Genomic DNA, 27,965 nt, shown 5'->3' with positions numbered 1-27,965 from the left:
CTGCCGAGGCTTTCCAAGTATGGTACACAAACATCAATGCGTTTAGCTTCACAAAAGCCCTGGAAGATTCCCGTTTTACAGATGTAAAGGAAGATGTGGAAGGGTGGTTCATCCCTGACAAGTGTAACTAAGGGCATGTCTACATTACTGCCCCACTGTTCAGACTATGGGGGTGTGAATAGCAGTGCACATCAAAGTGCTGTACTGTAACTCCCTCATGTGGACACTGCAGTTATGAACCGAAAGATTCTCTGTTCACGTTAATGTGATCCGAAAAGGATTACATTAATGTGAATTAGGAACCTTCGTGAGCCACCCCCCCCCAGAGCTGCGCAAACAAATCAGATATAGACTCCTTGTTTTATTGTGTAAATGAGATAGAGGTAGAGAGAAATGTTTCCTTTACTGTTATGGTAATGGTATAGTACTGTTTAGTGTGGCATAAGTGGACTCCATCTTGTTAGTTTCTTGAAGTGAGCTCTTTCCTTGGTACTATTGGTACTAATTGGTACTATTGAACCTAAAAATATCTTGATGAATTCTCTTGGTGTGTGTGTGTGAGTGAGGAATGTATGTGCAGGGCATAAAAAGGCACCAACCTAAACTGCTCTGACAACAGAAAGGGGAGTGAAGACACCAACTGCCATCCTAATCCTGAAGGCCAAAGAATACCTATCAAGGACCCTGAAGTGCAAATAAATGACCCTAAAGTACAGAAGGATCCACCCTGGGAACAAAGAAAGTACAGAAATAAGAGAATCATCATGTTTACAATTAGCTGATGATTAACAACTATACTGAACCTAGAGCACAGCAAGGCCCATAGACTTACATGAGAGCCAGCAAGTATAAAAGATGGGGTAAGAGGAACATGGAAACTTTGGGATCTCGTTCTGCTCTTGTCATCTTGGAGCATTGGATTTGCGACCGACAGAGGCACGGCTCCCTCCTCGTGCCCAGCCTCGTTGGCCACTAAGCTGGCTCGAGCAATGCAATAAGGGACTGGTAATTATATGACACCAGCTTGCAGAACTTCTTGGGTATGAATGTATGCGTGAATGTGACTGCTTTTTGCTATTCTTACATTTACAATAAACATGGTGTATTGCCATGTCCCCCTGAATAAGATCCTGCTAGTCTTTTTTCTTTTATAAGTATAACACCTTTTAGTTCATATCTGTAGCATCCATGAGTGGGAGTTACAGTGCAGCACTTTGGTGTGCACTGCTGTTCACATACTTCTGTAGTCTAAGGGGCTGAGCCAATATCCATTGAAATGTAATGGGAAGCCTTCTATTGATTCAATAGGCACTGGATCAGGCTCTGTGTATCCGGTGCAAAAGCAAAATGGAAGGGATTACATTATCCAGTGTTTCTTCTTTGCTCATATCCAACCACATCTCATGTGTATGCATAAAAGCTTTCCTAACATTTATTTTTAACCTCTGTCATATTGTTGACTTTGCCTGGGAGAGACTTCTCATTTTACCCCTGGGTGTTTCCTCTTTTTTTTCTGCACTGTTCATCAGATTTTAAAAAGGAACTATTTGCTTTGAGAGAAAGGGTTGAGATCTTTCATCTGACTTATTTACTTTGAAATTTTCAGCCCAAATGTTTACTAAGATCTCTAGGCACCCAATTCCCATTACAGTTGTCCACATGCCTGTAGGCAACTTCTAAAAAAACATCAGCTGTAATATTTTGATTAAATCTACGGCATTTAATTAGAAACTTCTATTTCATAATTAATCTGAGCTGAGTACACAATTGCAAAAATGGGATATTAAATATTAGTAAAATTACATATAAAGAAGAAAATATTCCAGGTGGTTCTGTGGCTTTAAAGTATCATATCTATAGGTGTGTCCTGCTCCTAACTTCCTTGCAGTTCAGGAGTGATGAGATCCATAATTTTGGTCCCCAATCCTCCAGATGACTCTACATAGACAAATTTCTGAGCCCTCACACAACTCCATCAAAGCCAAGGAATAGAGCTAATTGAAAAATGGGAAACTTTTTTTGTGGAAACTTTTTTTTTCCCGCTGAAAATTTTCAAAACTAGAAAATTTTTGACCAGCTGTATCAATGAGGATACAAGTGCAGGGATCCACTGATGGGGAGTCATTTTGCAGGACTGGCTCCTTGGTTTTGTCTGTTAGACACTGGCTCAGCTCTGCTGGAACTCTGAAGAGATTAAGATTCTAATTGAATCACTTCTTGTTACTCATTACGTTTATTTATATACAATATTGTACTGCATCTTATTCAGATTATTTTTATAAGTGCAATGTATAAAATTATATTAACTGACTCTTGGGCTGGGAGTACATGCCTTAAATCCAACAAATCTAAACATCTACTTATACTCACAGACAGATTTTAGACAAGAAGCTGAAATTTCTAAATGCTTAAGGGTTCACATGTATCCTTGGTTCCAGAAAACTTTGTTGTTGGAGTTGGCATTCAGGTACACTTATATGCTAAATGGCACCCACTGGAGAAGGTGTATTTCTAAAGGTATGCTAACAAAGCCTTTCACAGAAGGACAGAGACATCCTGGTCACTGGTATTCTGAGTCTGGCTCAGCATGCTTTCTGAAGAGCTAGCCTGGTACTGGCTGCAGGACCGATAGAAACAGCACTTTAGAAACAAACGACAAAGGTACTTCCTGAATTTTTCCCCAGCAAAAGCATAGATAACTGGATTGAGACAACAGTGACTGAATGCAAGTGTTTCAGTTGCATGCATTGCGTAGTCTATTAATTTGTGGCAGTTGTCAAGCAGTTCATAGTGTCTTAAAGTTTCCAGAAAAATCAGTACATTATATGGGGTCCAAAAGAAGAAAAACAGAATCACCACCACTAAAATTATTTTTATGGCTCTTCTTTTTTTGTGATTTTTGCAGTAAAGCAACGTCCTGATGATCCCAAAATAGCAGTAGCTTATGACACAGGCAGGGATAAAGAAGCCTAAGACATTTATTTCCATATTGCAGAAAATGGGCCAGATTTCCTTAAGATGATCAGGATAACTAGGGGTGCATTGTTCCTCTGTCTTCTGGGTGAACACAAATTGTGGCACTGAGATTAAAATTGCCACTGCCCACACCCCAAGAGTAGTAATAGAGCCATAGCTGACTGTTCTGGCTTTCAGAGAAAATGCTGCCCGAACTATAGCCAGGTATCTATCGATGCTTATGACCGTGATGAAAAACATGCCCCCAAAGAAACCCACATAATAAAGAGAGGAGATGATTTTGCACATTATGTTCCCAAATATCCATCCATGCATCACATAGAAAGCCCAGAAAGGAAGAGAGATCACGAAGAGAAGATCTGAGATAGCCAAGTTCAAGAGAAAAATGTCTGTGATACTCTTCTGTTGGCCACCCTTCACAATGGCCAAAACCACCAGGAGGTTCCCCACCAGGCCTAGAGCAAACACAAGGGCATATAATGCTGGCAGGAATACTTTCCCAAATGCCTGGATGTCCACTTTATCACAAACTGCAGCTGCTTCATCATAGGTAAATTCAGGTGTCACTTCAGGGAACATGGTCATGATGAATGACTGCCTTGTGAAAGAAAATAGAAAGGGGGGAGGGGGGAAATAGCCATTAGAGAGGTAAATCCAGCAACCTGCAAAATATAGTTAAGTGACAGAGTCAAGTTCTCTTCCTAGAGCCAGTGAATCAAGAGTTGGCCCACACAAATAATGCCTTAAATAAATCTGTTCATCAGCGTAAAATGTAGGACACCTTGAGCACTGGTAGATGCAGTATTGAGTGATGTTGACAAACAGTTCTGTTTGTTGGGAATCACAAAAAACAGTGAGGTGTACTTGTTACTTGAATAAACGTATTATTTTCAGGGGTTGGCTCCTTTGTTGAAAAAAATGACTATTTGCAGTCAATGTAGGAAACAAACAGGAATTTTATATACAAGAATACGTGACCCAGAAGCCCAGTAACATAACACAGAGAGAATGTCCTGTGAAAGCTCATGATGAAGGGGGAATTTACTGGTGTTCAAGCTAAATTTCAACTCACAGGGGCGACTCCCTGAATCATGCTGCCATCCTCCTTTGACCCAAAAAAAAAAAAAAAAAAAAAAAAAAAAAAAAGCAAGATTGCAAATTTGCATGCTTCATTGTTATTGGTGTAACAGTGTTGCCCAAGGCCCCAGTTTAGATCAGGCCCCATTGTGTTAGGAGCTGTACAAACATATAGTAAGCAACAGCCCCTGCCCCCAAAGATTTCAGATGTTTCAGTGGATTGCACTACTGACAATTAGGAATTAATTTGCCCACAGAGGCTGTTTCCTTCTAATGCCAAGTCATTAGTGATTGATTTCTGCTGTGCAGCAGGAGGTTTACATCTGTTATTTTGTAATAATGTAGCAGCCATGTTCTGTGCTAGCTGGAAGCTGTAGCTTTCAGTTTTAAAATCTCACTATTCAAAATTCAAACCCGCTCTCTGCCAAAACCCTTTAAATTAAAAGGCCTCTTACACATTTAAAATAATCTTTAGGGTTTGGGGCACAGGAAAGAGGGCTGGAGAAAAGCTAATGTTGAAGGGTTCTCTGACTGCTGCTGACAGCAAAGCCAGAGCAGGGAGTAGGAGAGGCAATGGTAGAACGCTCCCTTAGTCTGATCTTGCAAGTTCCAATGTAGGCAGCATTCTCACTTAAGTCAATGGGTTGGCCTACAGAATCCATCCAGCACCTACCTCTGCGTCGCTGTATTTAAATTTGGCAGTCTCTGTACATTGATCATTCTATAAAAATTTAAACGTGGAGAATAAATCTGATGCTAGCAAAGGCATAAGAGCCAATGAAGTTTTAAAAAAAAAGTTCTAACTGGAAATGCGATGTAAATCTTTAACAGTGGGAGTAATTATTGGAACCGTTTACTAAAGGGAGATGATACATTCTTCCTTACTGCATGTGTATGCACTTGGTCAGTGGTTCCCAACCTTTTTGGCTTGAGGGCCACAGATATCATTTTTAGAACCCTGAAGGGTCACCAGTCTCTGCCAGCAGCCCTTCCCTCACCCCACTGCAGCCAGATGGAAGGAGTTTGCGAGGAGACTGTCTCCCTCCTCGCTTATCTCCCGTCCCCCTGGCTGCAGCAGGGAAACCGCACGTGTCCTGTAGCCCTGTGCACTCCACCTAGGTCCCTAGGCAGTGGCTCCCTTCTGCAGCCAGGGAGACGGGAGATCAGTGCTCTCCTCCTTTCGGCTCCAGCAACGACCCCAGCACCTAGGGACCCAGGCAGAGCACTTTACCGTGCTCCCTGCTACAGTCAGGGGGAGGGAAGCGCTGATCTCCTGTCCCCTTGGCTGCAGCAAGGAGCCTGCACCGGTCTTTCAGCCCCACTGCAATGTGTTCTGCCTGCGTCCTTAGGTAGCGGCTCCCTTCTGCAGCCAGCAGGAGATGCGCGGCAGGCCGCTTTGGAAGCCCCTGTGGGCACAGGTTGGGAACCACTGCACTGGTTCATCCACAAGGTATTAAGATTCTGTAGAAATTACTGAGAGAAATCAATGGCCTCTATATGCAGGGAGGGCAGATTAGATAATCGTGCTGGTCCCTTCTCATCTAACCTGCCTTTTTACTTTGATACACAGCTCTGTGATGGACACTGCAGCATCCTGGCAGACAGGGTGAACAAGGGCTCTAATGCTCAAATCATCCTCTCTGACTCCTGTAGGAAAAATGATCTCTTCTCCGCTCTGCCGGCTCTCGTGATGCTGAGGCTGCTCTCAGACTTCTGCCCATCACACAATAGTTCATATAATACTCTGATCTATGGGGTAAGTTTATCCAGACATTCCCAAATATCTGATCAATAGGCCTTGTAAATATGGATAGCTTCTGAAGTTGAATCTTGAAGTTTAACAGCAGCTGATAGGTGCTCCCTCATCTCTGTGCTACAGTTGACCCTCCGGCCCCCCCCCCACCCCCCCCCCATGTGTGTCGTTTGACACTCGGTGTTTTTGAGAAAGGGAGCTTATGTGTGTGTGTGTGTGTTTTTTTTTTACCTTCTCTATCTTTTTATGGGCCCCAGGCTCTGCTGTCACTCTTTCCATGATTAAAGCTTAACCACTCTGCTTGTGGGTTTCCTCAAAGAGTTTCAGTCCCATGCTGCAGGAACAGCTGTGTTTGACACACAGTGCCTTTCACACCATAGGGCAGGTTTTGTCTTGGTGCGAATTGCAGATACAGTCCGATGGTTGTACACTCATTCACCCATTTTGCACATGGAATTGAAACTGGTGTGTACGTAGTCAGCCACTTGTACCCCCACAGCCTTCTATTTTGTGTACATAACATAGGCACCTCTTTTTTGAAAAAAACTGGCTTTTATAGTAACACCACATTCAAAAAGGCCAGCGGCTCTTAACTGGTGGGGTGTCAACACCAGGAAGGCTCATTATGATTAGCAGTACTGTTATTTATTTATTTGTGTTATGAATGGCATTCAGGGAGGTCATGGGATGTTGAAAATATTATTACAGTCTAAAGCAAAGAGTCTCTCCCTCTTCCTGCACACCTTTACACAGTCCAGTATGGTCTGTCAACCTCTGGAAACACACACACATGTAAATTCTATGGGCTTGTCATTATCGTTGATACATTTTTCACTCTTATATTTATTGTAAAGGGAGGGCCATTTTGAAAAACTTTGGTTTCAGATAAGGGGTCCCTAACTTGAAGAGGCTGAGAAACACTGGCTATAAAGGTTTGTAAAAGGTTTGTAAAATCCCCTCATTCAAACACTTGCCCTTCTATAATACAGCAAACATTAAATTAGCTTCTGTGTCTCACTCAGCTAACCAGCTCTCGTCCTTTTTTTTTCCAAGGCCATTCTATCGTAGACTTTTCTACACTACAGGTTACTTCAGTATAACTTACATCACTCAGGGGCGTGCATTAAGTTATACTGACAACGCTATGTTGGTGGGAGAGCTTTTCCTGTCAACATAGCTACCGCCTCTCGCAGAGGCAGGAGTTATTAAGCTAACGGGAGTGCTCTTTCCCATCGGCTTAAAGCACCTCCACCACAAGCGCTACAGCTGTAAGTGTTATTGTGTAGATGTAGCCATAGTCTACTTCCTCTGGCCACAACCACAGCCTTGCTTTATTTTTGTGCATACCAAGCTTCCAGAAACATAGCTTCTAATTTCAGCTCACGAATGATATATTTCCTTGCTAAAACACTATTTCTTACATCAGGGATTCTCAAGCATTCTATACTGTAATGTGTGTGTGTATTTACATTTATACACACACAAATTGTTTTGCAATCTTTAGTGGTCATGAGCCACATACCTGGTGAAAAAGAGAGCAAACCCAGTTTATATTTCTCATCTCTCCAGTTAAATTGCTCATTCTCATGTCAACATGATGTTACTACAACCCACGCTAACCACTTTTAGATAATGTGCCTATGGTGCAGCAATGTGGAATATGGGGGTATGATTTCTAAAGCTCCCTAACATGTCAGGCACTAATTGGTCCATGTAGGGCCATGCTGGTGTGTACTAAAATTTCCCTAGTGCTTTCTAATGCTGTGATGTGGTGCTATAGTAAAGCACACAAGGGAACTTTTTAATGCCCACCAGCAGAGTCTACACAGACTAATTAATGAGCAAAATGTTTGTGCGCTTTAGAAATCACAGCCCTGTAGAGTGCATTACCCCTTTATGTAGATGTCCCTAGATTGACAGGCATTACTGATGACAAGTCAAAAGCAGACCTTTTAACACTTCATCTTTCAAACATTTTCCGATGTCATTCGCTCTAGCTGCAACAAAAATGAAATAAAATGTTCTACTTCAGAGCTAACCTAACACCCTACTGAGATGGCAAAAGTATAACACTCGGCAATCTAACCCTAAAGGATTTTCACACCTTGATCACACCCTTCACACTTTTATTTGATCTGCTTCATCTGCTCATCCAAACAAAGCATGCTTTCGGTGCACCCAGAACAGATGTGGGTTTTGTGCTGTTTCACAGCAGGGAGGTATATTTAGATAATACTGAATAATTTATGCCCGCACTGGCCCAGGGTGAGCCTTAATTTCTAGTGGGGATGTATGTGAAGACATACTGGTGCCTAGCCAGTTCCACCCTATTTGTCATCTGCCCCCACCCTTCCCACACACAAATGGACTCGCTTCTGCATACTTGTGACTACACACCCATCCGTCTCTTGCCTGCCCGTGATCCTGCTTGCAGGCTGGCTGGCGTGTGTTCCTCTTTCACTATTTGATGTTTCATAGCTTCTGGTGTCCCCCCCTGTGATCATAGAATCATAGAAGATTAGGGTTGGAAGAAAATTAAAATAATAGAATCATTAATTCATAGAAGATTAAGGTTGATGATGCTGGCAGGTCTTGCCAAGGCTGTAGGCATTATCTAAAAACTGACGAACTCATAGCCGGAGACCAGACCAGTTCACTTGTATGAGACGTGCTCAAAATCGGTATCAGTCTTATAAGAATGTATTTAGCATTTAGACTCTATAGAATGTTTGTAAGTTACTGTGTGCATTAATCTTTTTTCTAATGTCTGTATTACATGCTATAAGGAAATACGTAAGTTAAAATATTTGCTCTAAACTTGTAAACTCAGATGGGAAGAGGGTTTCCCCCTGCCTATTCAGAAGAACTATCGAAATCAGATGGGCCATCAAGGAACATCGCAGTAGAAAGAATTGGTTAATGGCCCAGCACACTTTGGAAATGCTACATGCAAGTAAGCTCATCCTATGGACTTTTTAGAGGTTGAATGAAGGAAATAAAACAAAGACAGGAAAATTTTCCATCTCTTTGCTGTTTGAACTCTCACAGGGCCAGAGACGCTAAACTGATTTTAGGGATCCCCAGAGGGTACTTCCTGGGTCTGCCCTGAAAGATGCTTTGAATTGACAGATTGTTTCAATTGTGTCACTCTTAGGATTTAGATCGCACTTGTTTGTGTGTATATGTTTGCTTGCTTTAAATAACACTCATTTCTTTTTCCTAGTTAATAAACCTTTAAATAGGTTATTGCAGGACTGGCTACAGGCATGACTTCTGGTGTAAGATCTAGGGTACCAATTGATCTGAGGTTACTGACTTGTCTGTTGGGACTGGAAGCAACCTGGATATTGGGTAAGGTGGATTGTTTGTTTGGTGTAAGTGACCACTTATCACTAAGTCCAGCTTAGTGATAGCTCCTGGCTGGCAGGATTGGGGAGTCAAAGAAGACTGCCTGTTTATGGTGATCCAGGAGTTCACATTTATCCCTGGCTTGGTGAAATCTAGTTATTAAGCATACCATCAGTTTGGGGTGTCTGTTCTGTTTCTGCCCTGAGGTAGGCACTCATGATCATAAATCACTCCAGACAGCATGACAGCTCCTACCCCCCATCACTCATGGACATTATTCGATGCAGCAGCAGGGAAAGTAATTCAAGGAACTGAACCAGGATTGGGATGAGAGGAAGCATCTAGACACTCTGCTTCAGGGGGCTCTCTGAGGGTCTGGCTACACTACGATAAAAAAACCCACGCATTGAGTCTCACAGCCCAGGTCATGGGTCTTTTATTGCAGCATAGACATACCTTCAGGGTCTAATCCAGCTCATGTTGAAGTCAAGGGAAAGACTCTTTGTCTCCAGTGGGAGGAGACTTGGATCCTAAATGTCTGAGATAGGAGAATCAGGCAAGAGAATAAATGAACCAAGAAAGTGGTAGTGGCACTGTGGCTGACAGACTGATATCTGTGCACAGGGCCCCTGGGTGAATACGGCCGTATGCAACTGCATTTGTAGCATAGTCACAAAGTGGCTGCTGCCCCACTGGCCCCTGCCCGTGTTGTATCCTGATACCATTACGTATAATGTGATCATGGATTCAGCAGGAGCCATTAGAATGATCTAGCTTTTAATAAATCTCGGGCTCCAAGGAAAATTATTGAAATCTGGAAAAGAGCTAATGTGCCAATATTCAAAAAGGGCAAGTGAGATGACTTACATAATTATAGGCCAGTTGGCCTGACAGCAGTCCCAGGCAAAATAATGTAAAAGCTGATATGGAATTAAATTAATGAAGAATGAAAGTATAGGCATGTCAACATGGTTTTATAGAAAACAGATCTTGTCGAACCTGATCTCATTCCTTGATGAGGTTACAAGTTTGGTAGGTAACTGCGTAGATGAAAGTACTCCATCTTTTGTAAGGTACTTAGTACTGCATGACGTTCTGATTAAAAAATGAGCACTGTACAACATCAGTAAAGCACACGTTCAATGGATTATGATGCTAATTGACAGACAACAAAAAGTAATCGCCAATGGGGAAATTGTCATGATTTCTGTTCTATGATATGCAGGAGGTCAGACTAGAACTTCTATTGGTCTCATCTGCTTTAAAATCTATTAATCTTATTTGGCAATAAAAGGCCAGCAAAAGAGCAAACTTCCCCTGCTAGCTACTTCACCAGCACTGGCTGACCACGGTTGTTGTGGGTGCTAGGATCCATTGGAAGTGGGTGGGTTTTTGTGGAGAATGAGGAGGGGCAGCCAAGATTGTTTTGAGAGGGAGAGTTGTGCTGGGACTGGGGAGAGAGGGCATTACATTTTTAGGATGGGGATATCCCTGTCCGTCTGTCAAGACTGTGGCAAATACTGTGTTAAACTACACACACCTTATACCTATCTATGCATTTTACCATAATTCCTCCAGTATTCCTTTTAAAATGTTCCTTCAGGGACTCTCACTTTTAAAGCTGTTAAGTGCTGTGGTACAACTACATCTTCATCACTTAAGCCAATTCCTTATTTCCTGTTCCCAGATTCCTCATATGATTGTTTTAAGGTAAAAGATGGTTATGTCCCCTCCTTTTCCTTCTTGGAGTGATTTATTTTCAGGTAACCAATTATTCTCAGGGCTGTGCCCATCTTCATGTGGACACATGCAGGATTTTGCAGGTTCTATAGTTGCTCATGTATTTTGTGTGGCTCACCTAAAGAAAATTTGGCCTTTTATTGTTCAAACAAAAAACCACCACAAGCCAGAGGCTAAGATTTTTTCAAAAGTGATTAATGGATTTTGGGTTCTCCAATTTTGAGTCTCTATTTTGAGATACTTTAAAGAGACATGATTGTCAGAGGGTGAGTGCTCAGCACTTTCAAAAAAATATCAGGCACCTTTAACGTGTCTTAAGTTAGGGACCCGAAACACTGAAGCACCCAAAATGACTAGTCACTTTAAGAAATCCAGGCATGAACTTTCAGATAGTCTGGGTGTCCCTAACAGTTGCACTTAGGCCAAAGAGTTCAGATGGTTTAAACCTTATCTCAGCCAAAACTTTTACAGTTTACCCATCAATACCACAATTCAGTTGAGATTCATGAAGAAGCGGACTCAGGTAGTTTAACAGCCATTTAGATGTGTGTGTGTAAACCAATATTCTTGGGGAAGTTGTGTTTAATGGTCAGGATGGGAGGAGTGAAGGGAAGGTATAATTTCTAACAGTACAAAATCACTAAAATATATTTCACCTTTAAATAGGACCTTTCAACACTAAGTGTTTCCCAGATTACATTAATAGAGCAACACTGAACTGCAGCTGTCTGTGGTTTGAAGTATGGCACCCAGCCAGCACATGGGTCACAGCACATCACAAGGATAAGGGAAATTATGGCTAAGAACACTGAGGCAAACCTCTGCTCTTATAAAAGGTGCCATGAAATCTTTAATATCTATGCAGAGCAAACAAGACTACCCTGGCTTTCATAGGCACGAAGCAGCCCAGTCAGGCCCATGCCCTGTCGAAGGCAATCTGAATGAACTCTACAGTTAAGATTTCATGAAAGACAGCATCAAGTGCCTTTATAAAATTGAAATATATTCCGTCTGCTGTCTTGCCTTCAGCTTTTCATTTTGTAACTTTATCAAGAAAAGCAACCAAGAGCTTTGATGGACAACGATGCTTCTCAGTGGTGGGTGGTCTTGTTTTGGTTTGTGTTTGGTTGCATTCTTTGCTCTCCTCTGTGGTTGCTAGTGGTTTTAGGGTTGTTAAGTTTTAAAATACCAGGAGACTTTTTAACACTGTTTATTTCTTCTATTACAGTAGAGCTCAAGGTCCATAGGCAGGATCTGGGCCCTATTTTGCTGGTGTTGTACAAACACCAAGGGAGACCCTGTGCCCTGCAGCAAGGAACTTATATCTAATCTTGAATACAGCCCCAGCCTGCAAGCACTTCTGTACATGCAAATTGGTTCCTGTGCCCAGGTGAGAGCCCCATCACAATAAATAGAACTCTGTGGTAGTTCAGACACCTGTGCAGGTGGAGCTGCTTTCAGGATCAGGGTCTAAAAAGCCAAGCACTGCAAACATTCAGTATGGGGCTTCGGAGGTTTGCCAGGTGATAACTCTGTATATAAGACTCTCTGTAACCGAAGTAATTTCAAAAGCTGGTTTTTAAGCCCAAGTGGTTTAGTTTTTTATGACCGTGCTGCCTACTCCTCACAGTACCACTGCTCTCTAGATGCATGGTGAATATTTTTCTTAAAATGTGTCCTGTTGTTTTACTAGGGATCATTATCATTGCTCAGACAGCACGCCGACCTGTGCTAGGCGTTTTACTGACCAAATACAGGGACCTGGGGTAAAATTTTCAAAAGTGCTTAAAGAGCTTTAGATGTCAAAGTCCCATTTTAAAAAGAAACTTAGGGCAGGTCTACACTTAAATCACTGCATTGGCGCAGCTGCACTGCTGTAGCGCTTAAAGGAAGACACACACCTACACCAACAGGAGAGCTTCATGGGTGTGGGTTGGGAGACCGCGGGGCTGGGTACAGGGGGGAGAGCTTGGAGCTGGGTGCGGGGCAGCAGAAGGGGGAGTGTGTGTGGAGCTGGGTGTAGGGCTGAAAGTGGGGGTCTGGGTACAGAGGCAGTGCGAGAGCTCAGTACTGGGGTACACGAGAAGCAGGGCCAGAGCTCTGGGCTGGGTGCTGAGCCAATGAGGGGAGTTTTGGGCCCCCTCATTAGGAAATTTCTGGTTGTGCCCCTGCTCCATGTTTCCTCCAGTCTGTTGGCCTCCCTCCAGCAGTCCATAATTGTTAGAAATTAATTTTCCATGGTAAATATGTATGTTAGTTGTTTGCTTGAATGTCTTTGAGATTCATGTAGACTGAATGGGCCAATTCATGTGGATTCAATTTTCCCCAAGTTTTATCTTACCTGCTCTTTGTCAGTAGCTCTTTCTATCAGGTCTTCTCCCCTTTCAGATCATTCAGATTTCTTTTCTGTGTTCTGTTGAAGACAAATTTTCAAAGGGGATGCATTATCTTGGCCTTTTGAAGTCTCTGTTAATTCCACCCTCTCCTCATTTATTACTGCACCTACTTTCTTCCTTGTCCCTCTTTTCCCCTTGTTATTTGCATGATTGTTTGTATGATGCCATCCTTGAAATTAGAGATGAAAGACCTGTTAAATCAGCTACTTCATCTGCTTGCCAATGCATTACACGGCAGCCTGTTTTCTCCAGAAATATCTAACCAAGTTTTCACTAATGTGGATTCCAACCAATCGTTTCTTTTAGGGATTATTCCACCATCTAACAGGACCTCACTATTGGGAAATCTTTCTTGGTATTCAGCCTTAACTTTCCTTAAAACAATTCCTTTCCCTCCTTGATATTTTAATGACATGCTTCATAGGCTTGTAAATAGTGACCATATTTCTCTTTTGGTCTAGTTTAACCAGTTCACTGCCTTAAGGATGTGCTACACCCATTGGTGATTTGTTGCAATGGAACACATTTGGAAGCACCTGTTCATCTTTCTGGAGGTGCATGCATCTCACAACAGGTACCTATCTGCCCTACAAAACCATATTAGTAAAGTACATCACAAACATAAATGCATGTCTCTCCATAACCCCTGTCAGGCAAGCCTTTATTTATTAATTATCTCAGTTTTTACAGATGGAAAGCTAAGTCATAGACATATTAAGCAATTTGCCCAGGGTCACATGGAAAGTTTGTGGTAAAGCCAGGAAACAGATCTTCTGGGACAGTGTCTTCACCATAAGATCATCCATCCACACCATGCTTTCTCGCTTTCTTTCTCCTCTCTGACATCTTCTCTGTATTAAATGGACTTGCATAGACATAGATGTTGGGTGGCGGGGTTGTTTTTTGGACCATATTGGGTAGTACTATACCTTTGCACTTTGTGCTCTAGTATTTGTAAAATTTTAATACAAATAAAAAATAAAACACCCCCCAGACTGTCAGATAACAGGGTAGACAGGGCCTCCAGTACATCCCTCTGCTCTAGTGCTGGACTATCCTACACACGTAACCCATGAGTGTTTCAATCTGTCCTTTAACATCTCCAGTGGTAGTGCCTTAATTATTTCCCATGGCAAATTCTATTGTCTAAACGATTTCAGAGCAAGATTTCTCCCGTCCACCCTCATAATGACTAACCTAAACTTCCCTTTACTAGTTTCATGGCTGTTACCTGGTATACTGCATCATCTTTAAGCATCTTAAATGTCACTCTGATACCCAGAGGCTGGTACTTACAGAATTCCTTAGATACATGAGAGACCATTACTAAATTTCTCTCTTCCGTGGTGTTGTCTTCAAATTCTGCATAAAGCATAATTCTCTCTTACCTCAGTCTATACTGCCATTGAAAGTGAATACGTTCTTCTAGCTGACTCCGATGGTTCCTTAAAAAGATTTCTGCTTCTTCTGTAGTCCTTTTATGGGATTATATAGATGCTGTACACTGCCAGTGCTTCTCAGCAGGGGAAGTGAACTGTTTCCTGGGCTGAACTACAAAGTGCTCTTGGGCTATTCATCCATTCTTGTAATAACTCATTGCAGATTCAGCTCTCCGCTCTGATTCCTCACTGATATTAGGGTTGAATAATGAAACAGGGTGGGTTTGGTGTTTTGGGGTGTGATCCAAACCAGTGAGAGGTTATGTCACCAATTGGCCTGTAACACATACTCTGCTGCTGTAGCTCCCTATCTGGACAAGCATGCACTGAATGTCAGTGTGGTAAGCAGCTGTGGTTCAGCAACTGTGACTCCAACAGCCCTCTTGTAGAATAAATGTAAAATGTTAGAATTAGCTTAAGCTTGGTTAAAGAAATGTGAGTTGTAAAGAAAAGCCTAACTTGCAAGTTAAAGGTCTTGAAAGTAATGAGCTCTAAGACCAGAAGGAAAGAAGTATGGAGGATGTCTGGTTCAAAGACTAACTAATGAAATAAAGGGAAGTTCCTAAAAAGAAGGCTTCTGACCAAAAGTGGTGACTGAAGGTGGTTTTAAATAATCCAAAGAGAATTTGTCTTAAAAAGAGTCAACATGGCCCTTCCCACCCCACAAGACAATGTCCTCTAGAAAATTAGGACCTATGTGAACCCAGATGCAAAGGAGAAACTGTTGGTCAGCAAAGAAGAAGGGATGAGATAGTAAGGAAAGGCCTTGAGGAGAAAGGAAACGGTGAATGTTATCTGGATTCAGACTGGAAATAAGGGTGAACTGTCTCAAACTAGTTTTTATCTGAAATCAGTAACTGACAATGACATCATTTGTTTGTTAAAAGGTATAAAAAATTGCACCTGTTCCCCCCCTCCCTGCTCCAGCAAGGGCAAGCCCTCTCAGGCTTCCAGCTGTCACCTCTCTCAGGCAGAGACCCACATTTCTCTCCCTTCTGACAAAGGTATTTCCAGGCTGCACAGTTCCCTGGTTACACTGTGAGTTCCCCTAACAAAACAGACTGCCTATATAAGCAACGTCTCTGCTTTGCTGTCTCTTGGAAGGCTATGAACAGCGTAATTGCTCCCTGTTGTAAGTTACCACACAGCTAAGCAAGCACGTTTATTTTTAAGGTAAAAGCATTACAGAGAAAACATATAAAAACAATTTAAAAACCTGCATGCGCACTAATAAGCTTACCAGAGATCATCCCTCCCCTCCATCTCCACAAAGTCTGCAGTCAATGTCAATCCCTCCAACCCTTCCCTAAGGATTGCCTCCTCTTCCCCCACATTGGACCGAATTTTCTTTCTGTTTGCTGGAACAGAATGAAGGCCCTGAGTCAGTTTAAACTCAGGCTATTTATCCAAAAGATCTTTCAGAATGTGTTGGTCTCTGGAGAATCAACTTTGAACCAGGATATGTGAGCCTTCCTAAAGGGTGGCATCTCTCTCTCTGGAGGGGCAGGCAGTTACAACCTGGCTGATTTGCCTTAATCACCACCCACTGTTTTAAGTTCTTGAAGAGCTGTGGTAGCCCTTTCCCCTGGAGCAGAACACAATCATATGTAAACCTTTCAGTTAAAACAATGGACCCCAACAATACTGCAGGCAATTATCATACTGGTCGCACAACCCTTGGATTGGAATTTACCTCTTCAAACCATACACGGAGTCCTGTGCACAGCTCAGAGCCTTCTGTTCTAATCAGGTTTTTTCTTTCACGGACAAATTTGAATGTAGGATGTTCTTTTATTTGTGAAGACTGACACAAAAAATTGTGCTTTCTAATTGGAATGGAAAGTGATGAGGTTTTGTTGTAGCTCTCAGATCCTGTAAAAGAAAAAAAAATGCCTGGGTCCATAACCACTCCCAGTGAAAGCTATCTCCTGCACAAAACAAGCTTTCCCCTTGATACAGACAATTCCATTGGACCGGAGGAGCAGAGCTGGAGGTGCTAGTTGTGGGTCTACATGGTGAGGTCATTTATCTTTGGGGGGCAGAGACTAATTCAAGCCCCAAACCACTAAGTGTCTTGAAAATAAGGACCAAGGCTTTGGATCTGAAGTTGTATTCTATGGAGAGCCAGTGCAGTGAGCAAAGGACAGATCAGATATGCTTGTAATAGCCCGGGTTGCTTAGGAAGTGCACGCCGGCATTCTGTACCAGAGGTACATTTTTCAGAGCTGGTACCCATGCAGAGTCCCTGCTTACAATCTGGTCGAGAGGTACGGTGCATTACCAAAGCTGAGCCATCATCCACAAGGATGGGCTGCAGTATCCTGTCCAGTCAGAGATGGTAGACCACATTAATTATGGACGCTACTATGTGGAAGCACAGCATTGGCAAGGAGTGAGGTAGGACTCTTCCACTGCCGACTGACTTGACTAATTGTGGGTATATCTTTGAAGTATCTTCCTCTGCCAACAAACACAACCTCAGTCTTGGTAGGGTTTTCCTTCAGCTAGTTCCTCTTCATCCCTGTGTTGATTTTATTATTGATCATGTTTATTATGGAGTACCCTAAGGGCCAGCCAATATGGTGTGCCCATTGTGCAAAGCCCTATATAGACAGGTGTAGGAGTCCTGGCCAGCTGGCAGACAGTAGCGGTATCATTAATTGGGAAGGACAGATAGTCGGGTGTTGTCTGCCTCCTGTTGACATTGAAGCCCATGTTGTCTCACCAAGTTGCTTAATGTTCTTTGGCCTGTGTTATGTAAGGGGTCAGACTAGATGCTCATAATGGTCCTTTTTGGCCTTAAAGTCTATGAATCTGTGCATATACAGGAGATGTTGCATAGGAGCACAGAGGGAACGAAAGTGGAATTGGCTGTCACTGTTTCCCCCTTGCCAAGACCTTCAAGACGGCTTTTCGCATGGCTGGAATCTGCAGAGAGGGAAAAGAGTGGGATGGGGGCACACACATCACATCCCCTTCCTCTCCAGCACAGATTGATACACTTTTCAGCCTTGTCCCCTCTCTGCCCTTTAAGGAGCTTGGGGAACCTCTGCAGCAGCTACAGCTAAAGAAGTGCCTAACAGTGCTGATCCATAGAGTTCCGTGCCAGGGCGCAGACAGAGGGAGCCAGAGCCGGTGCCGGGCATCCATACAAATGGCTCTAGTCCCCTATGGATCCCCCAGAATTTATCCGATCCATACAGAGTTAGTATCCAAACTCACAGCTTGTTCAGATGGGGAAAAAGGGTAAAAACCCTGACGCCATGGCAGAATAATCTGGAGTTCATTCTGCGTGGGAAACTGTGCCAAGTTTTCCTTCCCCTTCAAACCATCTACTGTAGGCTTCCCTTCCAGAAGGGTTGATCTGACCCATTTTTCTGATGCATACTGAAACTGACTTGTTCTTCAAACATTACTCTGCCCTCTGATATGCAATTACTTCATTAACATGCCTTTGTTCAAGGTTAGATCTTACATGCGATGATTGCTATTTTCATTTTTACAGTTTTCAGTTTTAGAAAATCATGAAATATTAATAGTTGGGATAAACCCTAATACTAGAAAGAAATGCTCCTCGGGCCAGATTCTTCTCTCCAGCTTAGTGCACTCTGAGGGAGAAAAGGTCTGCACTACAATTAACGTCTGTAGTGTTGGACAGTGTGACAGGCTGTCAGTGGCATTATGAGATGGAATTATGGAATGTCAGAACTTCAAAGGGGATTGTCATGGGGTGTATGTACCTCCTGCTGGCCCAGCGACCAAAGGGTTAATAAGGCATGGCCTGCCACTGCTGATTGGAAGCCTCACAGCAGCTGGGAAGATAAAAGGGCTGGGAATCAGAAGGGTTGGGTGGCTCCCAGAGGTGTGAGGAGGCTGGAGAAAGGAGTTCCTGCCAGCAAGCGTCTAAAGGGCTGCCCTGAGACAACAGCCCAGGAAGGGATGAACTGACCCACAGGCTGGAGAGCCTGCAGTGATCCAGGGGAGGGTAGGAGGAAGCTCAGGCCACTGTCAGTGTTGAAGAACCATCCTGATCCTGCTTATCTAGCTCGAGGCCCTGAGCTGGAATCCAGTGGAGTGGGTGGGCCTGGGTTCCCCTATGAACCTCCTGATAGACTTGGGAGTGAAGAAAGGGTTTGTTAGACTCCTGGGCACCAGGAACAGACTGACAGCCCTGCTAGGCTATGTGAGCCCAGGGGCTGTGCCACACTTGGCCAGAGCTATGGATCATTTTAAAAAAAGTCAAAACCTTATAAACACAGACTTTCCAACTCATTTCATAGAAGTGCTACGTTCGCAAGTAAAAGTTGCTTTGGGTACTCTAAATTTAACAGTTCTAACGTGGAAGGCGCTGTTACAAAAGGTCCAGCAAGCTCATTTACTAGTGAGCCAAGCCTTCCCTAACAAGCAAAAAAAAAAAAAGCTGCTGCACGCACAAACAAACAAACAAAAAAAGCGGCTGTTCAAATCACCTTTCAGAATCAAGGAAGCAAAAAAGTGATTTAGTCCCTAAGAAAGTTAACAAAGGGCCCGGCCAAGGGCAAGGCCATAAAAAACTCGATCCCCTGCGCTAGTGACTGTAAAATCAAGCTCTCCAATGTGCCCCTGAAGCTCTAATTAATGGCAAATCAAATAATCAACTGACTAACCTAATTTAAGACTATAATTACAGGGGTATTTGTTTTGGCACCTAACAATGCAGCCTGCACAGCAACAAGTTTAGCTGCTTGTGTGGAGTATGGCGTGCAGCTTTTTGCCATAAGGGTTTTATTTGGGTAGCGAATTGCTGCATACCCTGTTTTGGGAGCTTGTTGCATTATGTAAGAGGATTTATTTACAAACAAAATTTTGGGGTTTTTTAGGTAGAGTTTTTATGGCTTTTTAGCCACTTACAGGCTGAAAAGGATTGGGAAGGGCTGGCTTTGTTGGAGGGAGAGGGAAATTATGCTTAGCCCTTTTAATTATTAGGGCATATGGGGCTTGCCTGGAAGCTGTAGGTGTTGGACTTTTACATTTTTATTGATTAAAGCTATGGTTTATTTACCTAATTTAGGGCTGGATACATGCCTTTTTAAAAATGTTGGGCACTGTGTACTTAAGAGGATGTGGCTGTTTGCAAAATAATTGGGGCAGAACCAGTAAAGGTATTGCCAGTGCCTCAAGGCCCATATCAATGCCAGCATTTTTTTTTTACCAGGGGTGAAAGTGATTTTTGGCCCTTTTAGTATTTGGGAGGCAAATGCTACTGGCTTTTGACTAGAAAGCCCCTTTTCGCTTAAAATAGCTGTTTTGGGGGGTGGGCAAAATAAGCTAACTGTAACACAAATGGTTTAGTGTTATTCAGGTATGCTAGTGCAGGGATAGAGGTTACCACTTGCTTTAGTTTTAATAGAGCCTGATTTTGTTTTGGGCCCCACTTTTAGGGTCCTTTTTTTTTTTTTTTTTTTTTCCTTTAAGGCAAAATTTTTTACATGGTTGCAGAGCCATTTTGTGAGACTTAACAATAATTGCAATGCAGCTGGCAGTTTACAAATTAGTTCCACTTTTTGATGGTTAGGGGTATTTTTGTTTGTTTTGTTTTGTTTTGTTTTAACACTGAACTTAAGTATTAGACTTTTTGCTGACACAATTGTGTTTTTTAAAATTAATTTGAAAGCCTGCTTGCTCAATTAGGGAAATGACTTCATTGAGCAAAAGAAGGTGGGCTTCTCAGGTTACAGTCCAAATGAAAATGTTATCTACATAAGAGATAACATTCATTGGTGCTGTGCACTTATTTCATAATTTAATAACATGGGCATGGCAAATTATGGGAGAGCAATGAAGCCCCTGTGAAACATGGGTAAATATGAATTGATGGTCCTTGTAGGTAAAAGTAAATTTATACTAGCAGTTAGGATGCAGAGGAGTAACAAAGAATGCATTTGATAAATGTAATACTGAAAACTATTTAGCTTTCATACTTATTGCAGCCATTACTTTTGGTAACTTAGCCACTATAGAGGCTGTACATTTATTTAAAGCCCTGTAATTTACTGTAAGTTGCTAATTTTTTTCATCCTTTTTACGGACTGGCCATATGGGGGAGTTACTTATGTTATTAGTTTTTACTAGCACTGTTTGCTGCAAGAAAGCAGTAATTGTGGATAACAATTTTTTTTAGCCTTTTTTGGGTATTTGTACTGTTTTTGGGGTGGTGGATTAGGTCCTACTATAAGAACACAGGCATTCACTTGGCCACAATTCAATTTAATTTTGGCTCATGCTTGTGGGTGTGCTTATGCTATGTTAGCAACATTTATGGGATATTGCTTTACTGTAACTGGGAATGGCTTTGGTGCTTTAAGAGCTGCCACTCCGTGTGAAGCTACAACTTTAGGAATTCACAATTTAATTTACGACACCCAATTAGCTAAATTAACAGCCTGCATTTTAAGCATACAATTTATGCCCAAAATAGCTGCTTCTCTGGCACATGCCAAACCAAAAATTTGTCTTTGTTTTTTTATAATGGTGTAGGTAAGGGGACAAAGGAGGGGCATATTTACATTGGAACTTTTAAATTTCTTTAACTTTTGCCAGTGATTTTTTTTAACTTGATTGTTGCAGGAATTAAGTGGGTATTAATTAATGATATAATTGCACCAGTATTTACAAGCACATGCTGTTCGAATGCCCCCTGTTTAAAATTCACCCAGATAGTGGATTGTTTCCATTTATTAGATGTTAAAGGTGCTGCATGTATTAGGGGACTCAGAGACACCTTCCCCTCCCTCTCCCCATGCCTTCGAGGGCTTCCCCTCAGGAGGTGGGGTCAGCCATTGACCCTCATTAGCACATTTCTCCGGAATGTGAGACTGCTAAAAGCACCCACCCATAAAAAATAATAGCAAAATAAAACAATAAGGCAAACAAAGCAGCCCCCCCAAAAAAGCACAAATTCAAAATGACAGGTGCCAATCACCCCAATAACTGCTGCTCAAAATCCAAAGAAAATCTGTACCCATTATAAATTTAGCAGCCATGCCAATAAAAATAAAAAATAAAAATATTAGCATACAAGAACTGCTACCAAAAAAAAAAAAAAAATTAAACAGCATCCAAATAATTTGCTTATAACCCAAAAAAATAAATAAATAAATAAATTTTCCAAAAAAACAACAAAATAATGTAATGCAAACAGTGTGTAAAAATAGCCAATTTAATATAAAAAAAACCTCTGTCACTTAAAAACAATAAAATAATGGCCCAAAATAAAACAAAATGTAAAACACTATGTAAGCCTGTGTAGAAAATAATCCAAATGTTTCTTTAAAAAAAAAAAAAAAAAAAAAGCCCACTAGGCCATGAAAAAGCTTAAAAAACCCTAAAGTCATCTCCAAATAAATTATATTAAGTTACCCACTAGTAAAATAAGCCATCATTACTGTTTAGCAATTATTAATCCGTTTACCAAATAAATTAAGACTTTTCCCACTCAAAAGAACAATGCTTGTACCACAGCCAAAATACTGGTAAATCATATCTTCTCCAAATAAATGCCCCCCAAAAAATTAACAATAATAATAGTTCTCACTTTATTAATAAAATTTTAAAATACACCTGTAAAGCCCTAAGCATAAAACAAAAATAACATATACCATACCATTCTCAAAGTTCAAAAGCAGTAAAATGCACTAATCAAACTTTAAAATTAGCTTTAAAAAATAATCAATGATCAAAACAAAAATTAAAATATCAAATTGCCCTTTAATACTCTTGGCTCTAAAAATAACAAAACCAGCCCATGAGTATTCCCCCTTTAAAATTATAACAAAATGTAAAATAAAATCCTTAAAGCACTGGTAAACAAATGGTGCTCCAAATAAGCTCCAATCCAAATTGTTCCTAATCAGTATGTGTCACAGCTACTACAAAATATTACGCAGATACATCATTAAATGGCCAATGCACTTAGTACAAATATATTTTTTTAAATCAGCAATTTGTCCCCATATTAAAACCCCCAAAATAGCAAATTAAAAATCAAATGCTGTACAAAGTTACAAAAAATTTTGCACATGCTTTAAGCCCACAATAAAGAAAACCTGTGTTCATAGTAAATAAAACCAGCCCCATTATATATCAAATAAAATTTAAAAAAAAATGTATTAGTTTCATTCTTCACAGCTCAAAACATAAAAAAGCAATACTTAAAATATAAGCAAAAACAATAAAGCCTATAGCCCATATTGCGTCCTTTAAATCACCTGTTATTAATATTTTCAATTACATTATTAATTATGCCATAAATAACCACTATAAATTAAAAAAACCTGTTATAATATATCAAACCTTTTGCCGCAGCCCATTTCAATTCATTTACTTGCAAAGTAACTGCTGCATATCTAAATAGCAAATTAAGTGTAATAACGATCAACTCATGTAATTCGCAGCAAAACCAATAAAATGTATAAACAAAAAAAATTATAGAATACCACAATATAATTCCTTTATTATGGCATATAATTTAATAAGTCACTAAAGAATAGAAAATATAAAACTTAAATATATTATAAATAATTACTACTGATAAAATCTATAAATCCCGCTTTTGTTTTGTGTTTTGTTTGTAAATAATTATCATACAAAGCCACAACAGCACACAAACACACAAAATCAAAACATGCAATATAAAAAAATTATATAGTGTTCTTGCTATTGTTTTACTGTCTGTGTTTGCTATGCTATGCTAGTGTAAACAAAAAAAAAGATGCAATCTGAAACAAATTTTGCAAAATAGTAACCCTGCCCGCTACCATGTAGGTTAAAAAAAAAAAAAAAAAAAAAAAAGTTTTAAAATTTAAAATAGCTTTTTATAATTTTAAAAAGCCACTCACAATTAATGTCACCAAAATAAGTACCCCTCCCTCCAAAAAACTGACCCAAATAATTTAATTTATTTATACAAAGTAAATTAAACCCAAAAAAACTAAAGCAACACACTGTTATAATGTCAAAATCAATCTAAAATAATTTACAACAAAGCCAATTTTAGCTATTACTACATAAAAGTATTCCACCTAATACAAAAAAACCCCACCTGTTACTAAGCTAAAAATATATTATCCGCAATAAGATTTAGTAAATACCTTTGCTTGTATAATAATATATATAAACACCTATCTAAGTATAGTTGTACATTGTGCTTCTAAGTCAAAAAAATACAATATTAAAAACTTAATATTAAAAACAATTATAAAAGCCAAGTACTAAAAACCACAAAAGTACATGTAAGCATACAAAATATTAACATATCCCACCTACATCCCCATTGCGCACCATTTATAACACCCCAGTACAAAAATAGCTGCACTAAATAAACACCTAAATAACACATAACACTAATACACATACACGTCTGAAACAAAAAAACTTTTTAAAAATATAAAGCATCAGCAAAAATATTAAATAGAATTCATAAAAACATTTTAACAAATAAATTAAGCATCCTAAACAAAAGCCTTAAAGCCCTATCAAATCCCATAAAACACACACATTCGGCCTTAAAATATATTAAAAAATTACTTAAAAATATATTAATACCCTAAAAAATAAACAATAAAAAAGCACACCTAAGCATAAGAATGAAAAAGCACTCCTAAGCACAAAAACTTATAATAAATGCTACCTCCAAAGCTTTAAGTTGCATACAAGCACAGTTTAGGGCTCAAAAAATAAGCCAAAATATCATCCAACAAAAGCTTAATAAAATCCTACCAATAAAATAAAAAAATTAATTTAAAATAATGCCACCACCCAAAAAAGAGCCTTAAATCATTAATAAAAATATTAAATTTCACAGTAAATGCCCAAGCTCAAATAATTATAGCATGTGTAATAACACCTAATGTTCATATCATAAACATACGCAAAATAATCCCCCTAAACCTCGATATAAAAACTAAAATATTTTAGCCTATTAAACACCTAACAAATTTTAAAAAAACACCTCAATTAGTTTACAAAACTGCGCACAAAAAACCATATTAAAATCAAAATTAAAATATATTTATAAAAAACCATTAACACAATTTACATACCCTTATAAAAAAATTAAATATATAAAATTATCAATATGCTTTATTACCCAGTAATAGCATTGATTCTACCATTGTGTACATTAAACAGTTGCTTTTATATACACACACAATATACCCAAATTATAATTCATAAAATTGATAAGAATGTTAATCGTAGCCAAAACAAATATTACAAAATTGCTATATTAAAGTTATATAATATAGTTTATAAAATACCAAATATATTTCAATGATTAATATCAAATATTGTTATACAATACATTCAACCTATAATATTAAAAATCAATACTAATTTAATACAACGTATGCTAACACATTCAAACATCATAACCCTGCTTACACACATTCAAAAACAATTAAAAACCGTAAATTTAATAATCAAACATAATAAAACTAAAATAATCAAAGTCCTAAATGTTGCAAAAGCTGCCACAAAGCACAATTATAAAAAACCCTACTAAAATAATCCCCCACTGCTACTAAAATTTTAAATCTAGCAATGTATCCCATTGTGCTCATGTGTGTGGTTGCAAATAATTTCTATAATGGCTGCAGTAAAACTTTTTTAGTAAACTAAAAAATCCCTAAAGCAACTAAAAAAACCCCGCATACAAATAAGACAGCGCTCTGCAATATACTTTGCCAGCAAAAAAACCCTAATTGCTCAAACCCCGGCTAGGTTGCCTTAAGCCATAATCAAAAATATGTATCAAAAAATGGTCATGGTGGCCTATTAAGCTCTGGCGGCCACTAAGAAGGAAAATGTTAAAGGCCCAGTGCAATTTAAGTTGCCTAACTACTGTCCTACCGGCCTAGCATAGCTTTAGTTGTTTGCTTGGCTATTCTAACCCCTGCAGCAGAACATCTTCCAGTTGGCAAAAATAAATAGAACTACTAAGTAACCTTACAAATGTCTCAGCTTCTGCATACCACGGCACATAACAAGACAAAATACACAACATGCATAAATAACAGTAATGGGAACAAGAAGTTATCCTTGAATGCCTGGTGGTACACTTTTTCATTGCCAATGGGCATATTTATACACTGCCCCTCCTATCACCAAATGTTGTTTTAACAACCCCAATTATCATAATAAAAATAAAATATAATCAAAAATAAAAACCCAATGTAAATAATTAGCATATATAATAATAAATAAAAAAATAATTAAATAAAAACTGTTTATAAAACAATATAAAAAGTCACTACTAAACAAAAAAGTGTGCTCCATCAATACCTAACTCCGCAAAAAGTGCTGCTGGTCGAACCAAAGGCCACTAACTCCCTGGCAGGGCCCCTAAAAAAAGTCGTTCCTGTATATAGCCTTCTAAGAAATTGCTTAGCTCTCCAGACTTAGTAAGTATAATATATTATAGTTAATTTTAAACTTTATATTCAACTAGTATATCTATAAAACACCTTGCACATTAAACCTTATTAAACTGCAAATCGGGCATACCATGTCTCACTGGTATTCACACTAATCATTAAGCATCCACTATCAGCGTTAGTCAGCAATGTATTAGTTCGGAAGAGCTTGGTCTCCCTTTTTGCATGGGTTTGTTTCTTCTTGTTCTCGCATGTGTCACTTGATTTCTCCTTCTACAGGGGAAGTGACTAGAGGTGCCTAGGCTGGGAGCCCTGCTGCAGCCCCAAACCGAACGCTTTCTTATACTGGCCCTGATCCTAACCCCAGACTGGGATCCCACCCTATGTAGCCTTAACTTAAGTCCAGGGCACCCCACTTTCTTTAGCCCTAACCTAGGGAACTCTACCAGCCCCAAGCATACCCCTATCCCAACCCTTGCCTGGGACTCCTACCAGCCGGCCCCTATCGATAGCCTGTGGAGCCCTATATTCTGTGACCCTAATGTTACAAGGACTTTATTTCTCTTAGCTAAACTCCGATGTAACAGAGACTATTGTTTTTCCAGTAGTTCCTACAATAAGGCCAGTGACTTGTTGAATTTGGGGCCTTATTTCTATTAAATCTGCAACAGTCTGATACGGTTTTGCTGCATGAGTGAAACTTTATAAGCCAGAGAACAAGCAGATATTGACAGACCTTGAAAATGAGCATTTAAGATCACAGATGAGCTGAACCAATGCCTCCTAAAGACTCATACATGTGTGTATGCTTGGGATATGGGAGTTTGTGTGCTGAGAAGTGTTTCTTTTACGGTGCTTTTTTTTTCTTTGGCATGGTTCTTGAACCTTTTTGTTTCACCACAGTGTTTTGTATTTGGTTACATGCCTTCCTCTTCCTTTTTTGTGTTGAGTTCATTGATATGCATGTCTTCTCTGGCTGTCAAACTGTGGTTAGAGCGTCTGCTGAGTCTAACGTCCTCAATCATGATGATGTTAGGGTCAACACACAGCGTACCAGCACCACCTTGCTGGAGAGAGGGACAACAGCAGGAAGCTGTGATCTTGGAAGGTACCCTTAACTGTTGATTTCCTTAGCCCTAGTGGCTGAGCTCAAGCATAGCTGGGGAATGTCTGAATAGTGACTCCCATGCAGGAACCCAGGAATCACCTGAAAAATCAACCAAAATCTGGGAAAGCCTGGTGATGAAAGATCATGGGGTAGTGATAGGTTGGCAAAGGACTAGGAAAGGTGAGACCTGGGCTCTATTTCTTGCTTGCTGACAGATTCCATGTGTGACTGTGTGTGCTTACCCTTTCTATGCCTCAGTTTCCCCATCTGAAAAATGGGGATTTTTTTTTAACCTCAGGGGAGGGTGGGGGAGGGTTGTGAAGCTTAATCATTAATCTTTATAAAGTGCTCAGAGTCCTTGGATGGGAGGTACTATAGAAATGCAAAGCTTATGTGGATCTTGCAAGTGCGTACTGTGATAAAGTCAGGCCAGAGGGCCTCAAAAGGGCATACCAGGGCCAGTATGTAAGCCCAAGAATGCCAAAAGCCCTTTTCCTGCAAGCAGAGGAGAGATGATTGCAGGGCAGTTAGAGACAGCTGGACCCAATGAAGGGCTAGTCCAGGTGTACTTAAACCCTGCCTTCCCTAAAGGGAGAGGGGGAAGCACAGGAGAAGGAAGCTGCCAGAAGGCTTGTGGCAGCTGCAGGAGAAGCTTCCCCTGGGCTAGGAGACGGTGCTTCTCTGCAGCCTGAGGAGCAGAGAGGGGGAAACCCTTGG

The 27,965-nt window shown here is 40.3% G+C and overlaps 2 protein-coding genes across 17 annotated transcripts in view; one reads left to right on the top strand and one right to left on the bottom strand.

Annotated features, from left to right (window-relative positions):
• The window catches only part of LOC137161540 (C-C chemokine receptor type 8-like), a 58,871-nt gene that overhangs the window by 9,395 nt on the left and 21,511 nt on the right, over positions 1-27,965 (top strand). For 4 of the 13 annotated variants that reach the window (XM_067560861.1, XM_067560871.1, XM_067560868.1 and 1 more), the window contains 2 exons: positions 5,624-5,809; positions 9,030-9,157. In XM_067560861.1, coding sequence (XP_067416962.1) covers positions 9,073-9,157 — 85 coding nt within the window. In that variant the 5' untranslated portion in view covers positions 5,624-5,809; positions 9,030-9,072. Of the gene's footprint in view, positions 1-5,623; positions 5,810-8,636; positions 8,760-9,029; positions 9,158-12,122; positions 12,285-13,751; positions 13,865-27,965 lie in introns of those variants that run through there. The other 9 variants (XM_067560873.1, XM_067560869.1, XM_067560870.1 and 6 more) reach the window with 7 other exon arrangements.
• LOC137161541 (CX3C chemokine receptor 1-like) lies at positions 496-16,671 on the bottom strand. Of its 4 annotated transcripts, XM_067560878.1 has the most exons (4): positions 16,423-16,671; positions 13,236-13,307; positions 8,204-8,300; positions 496-3,570 (listed from the first exon to the last, which is right to left on the bottom strand). In XM_067560878.1, the coding sequence occupies exon 4, from the start codon at positions 3,559-3,561 to the stop codon at positions 2,536-2,538; it is 1,026 nt and encodes a 341-aa protein (XP_067416979.1). In that variant the 5' UTR covers positions 3,562-3,570; positions 8,204-8,300; positions 13,236-13,307; positions 16,423-16,671; the 3' UTR covers positions 496-2,535. The 4 variants fall into 4 exon arrangements, with proteins under 4 accessions (XP_067416979.1, XP_067416977.1, XP_067416975.1 ...); XM_067560876.1 differs by lacking the exon at positions 8,204-8,300; XM_067560874.1 differs by lacking the exons at positions 8,204-8,300; positions 16,423-16,671 and adding an exon at positions 14,679-14,746 and having other exon boundaries at positions 496-3,574.

This window comes from Emydura macquarii, unplaced genomic scaffold (assembly GCF_026122565.2).
Source record: "Emydura macquarii macquarii isolate MOO-44397 ecotype Brisbane River unplaced genomic scaffold, CSIRO-AGI_Emac_v2 contig_2321, whole genome shotgun sequence".
Taxonomy (NCBI): domain Eukaryota; kingdom Metazoa; phylum Chordata; order Testudines; family Chelidae; genus Emydura; species Emydura macquarii.
Note: the sequence above shows the minus strand (reverse complement) of the source record. Positions and strands in the feature narration are given on the sequence as shown.

Excerpts from the sequence above, each read along its gene's own strand:
- LOC137161541 (XM_067560878.1), bottom strand. The coding sequence starts at position 3,561 with ATGACCATGTTCCCTGAAGTGACACCTGAATTTACCTATGATGAAGCA.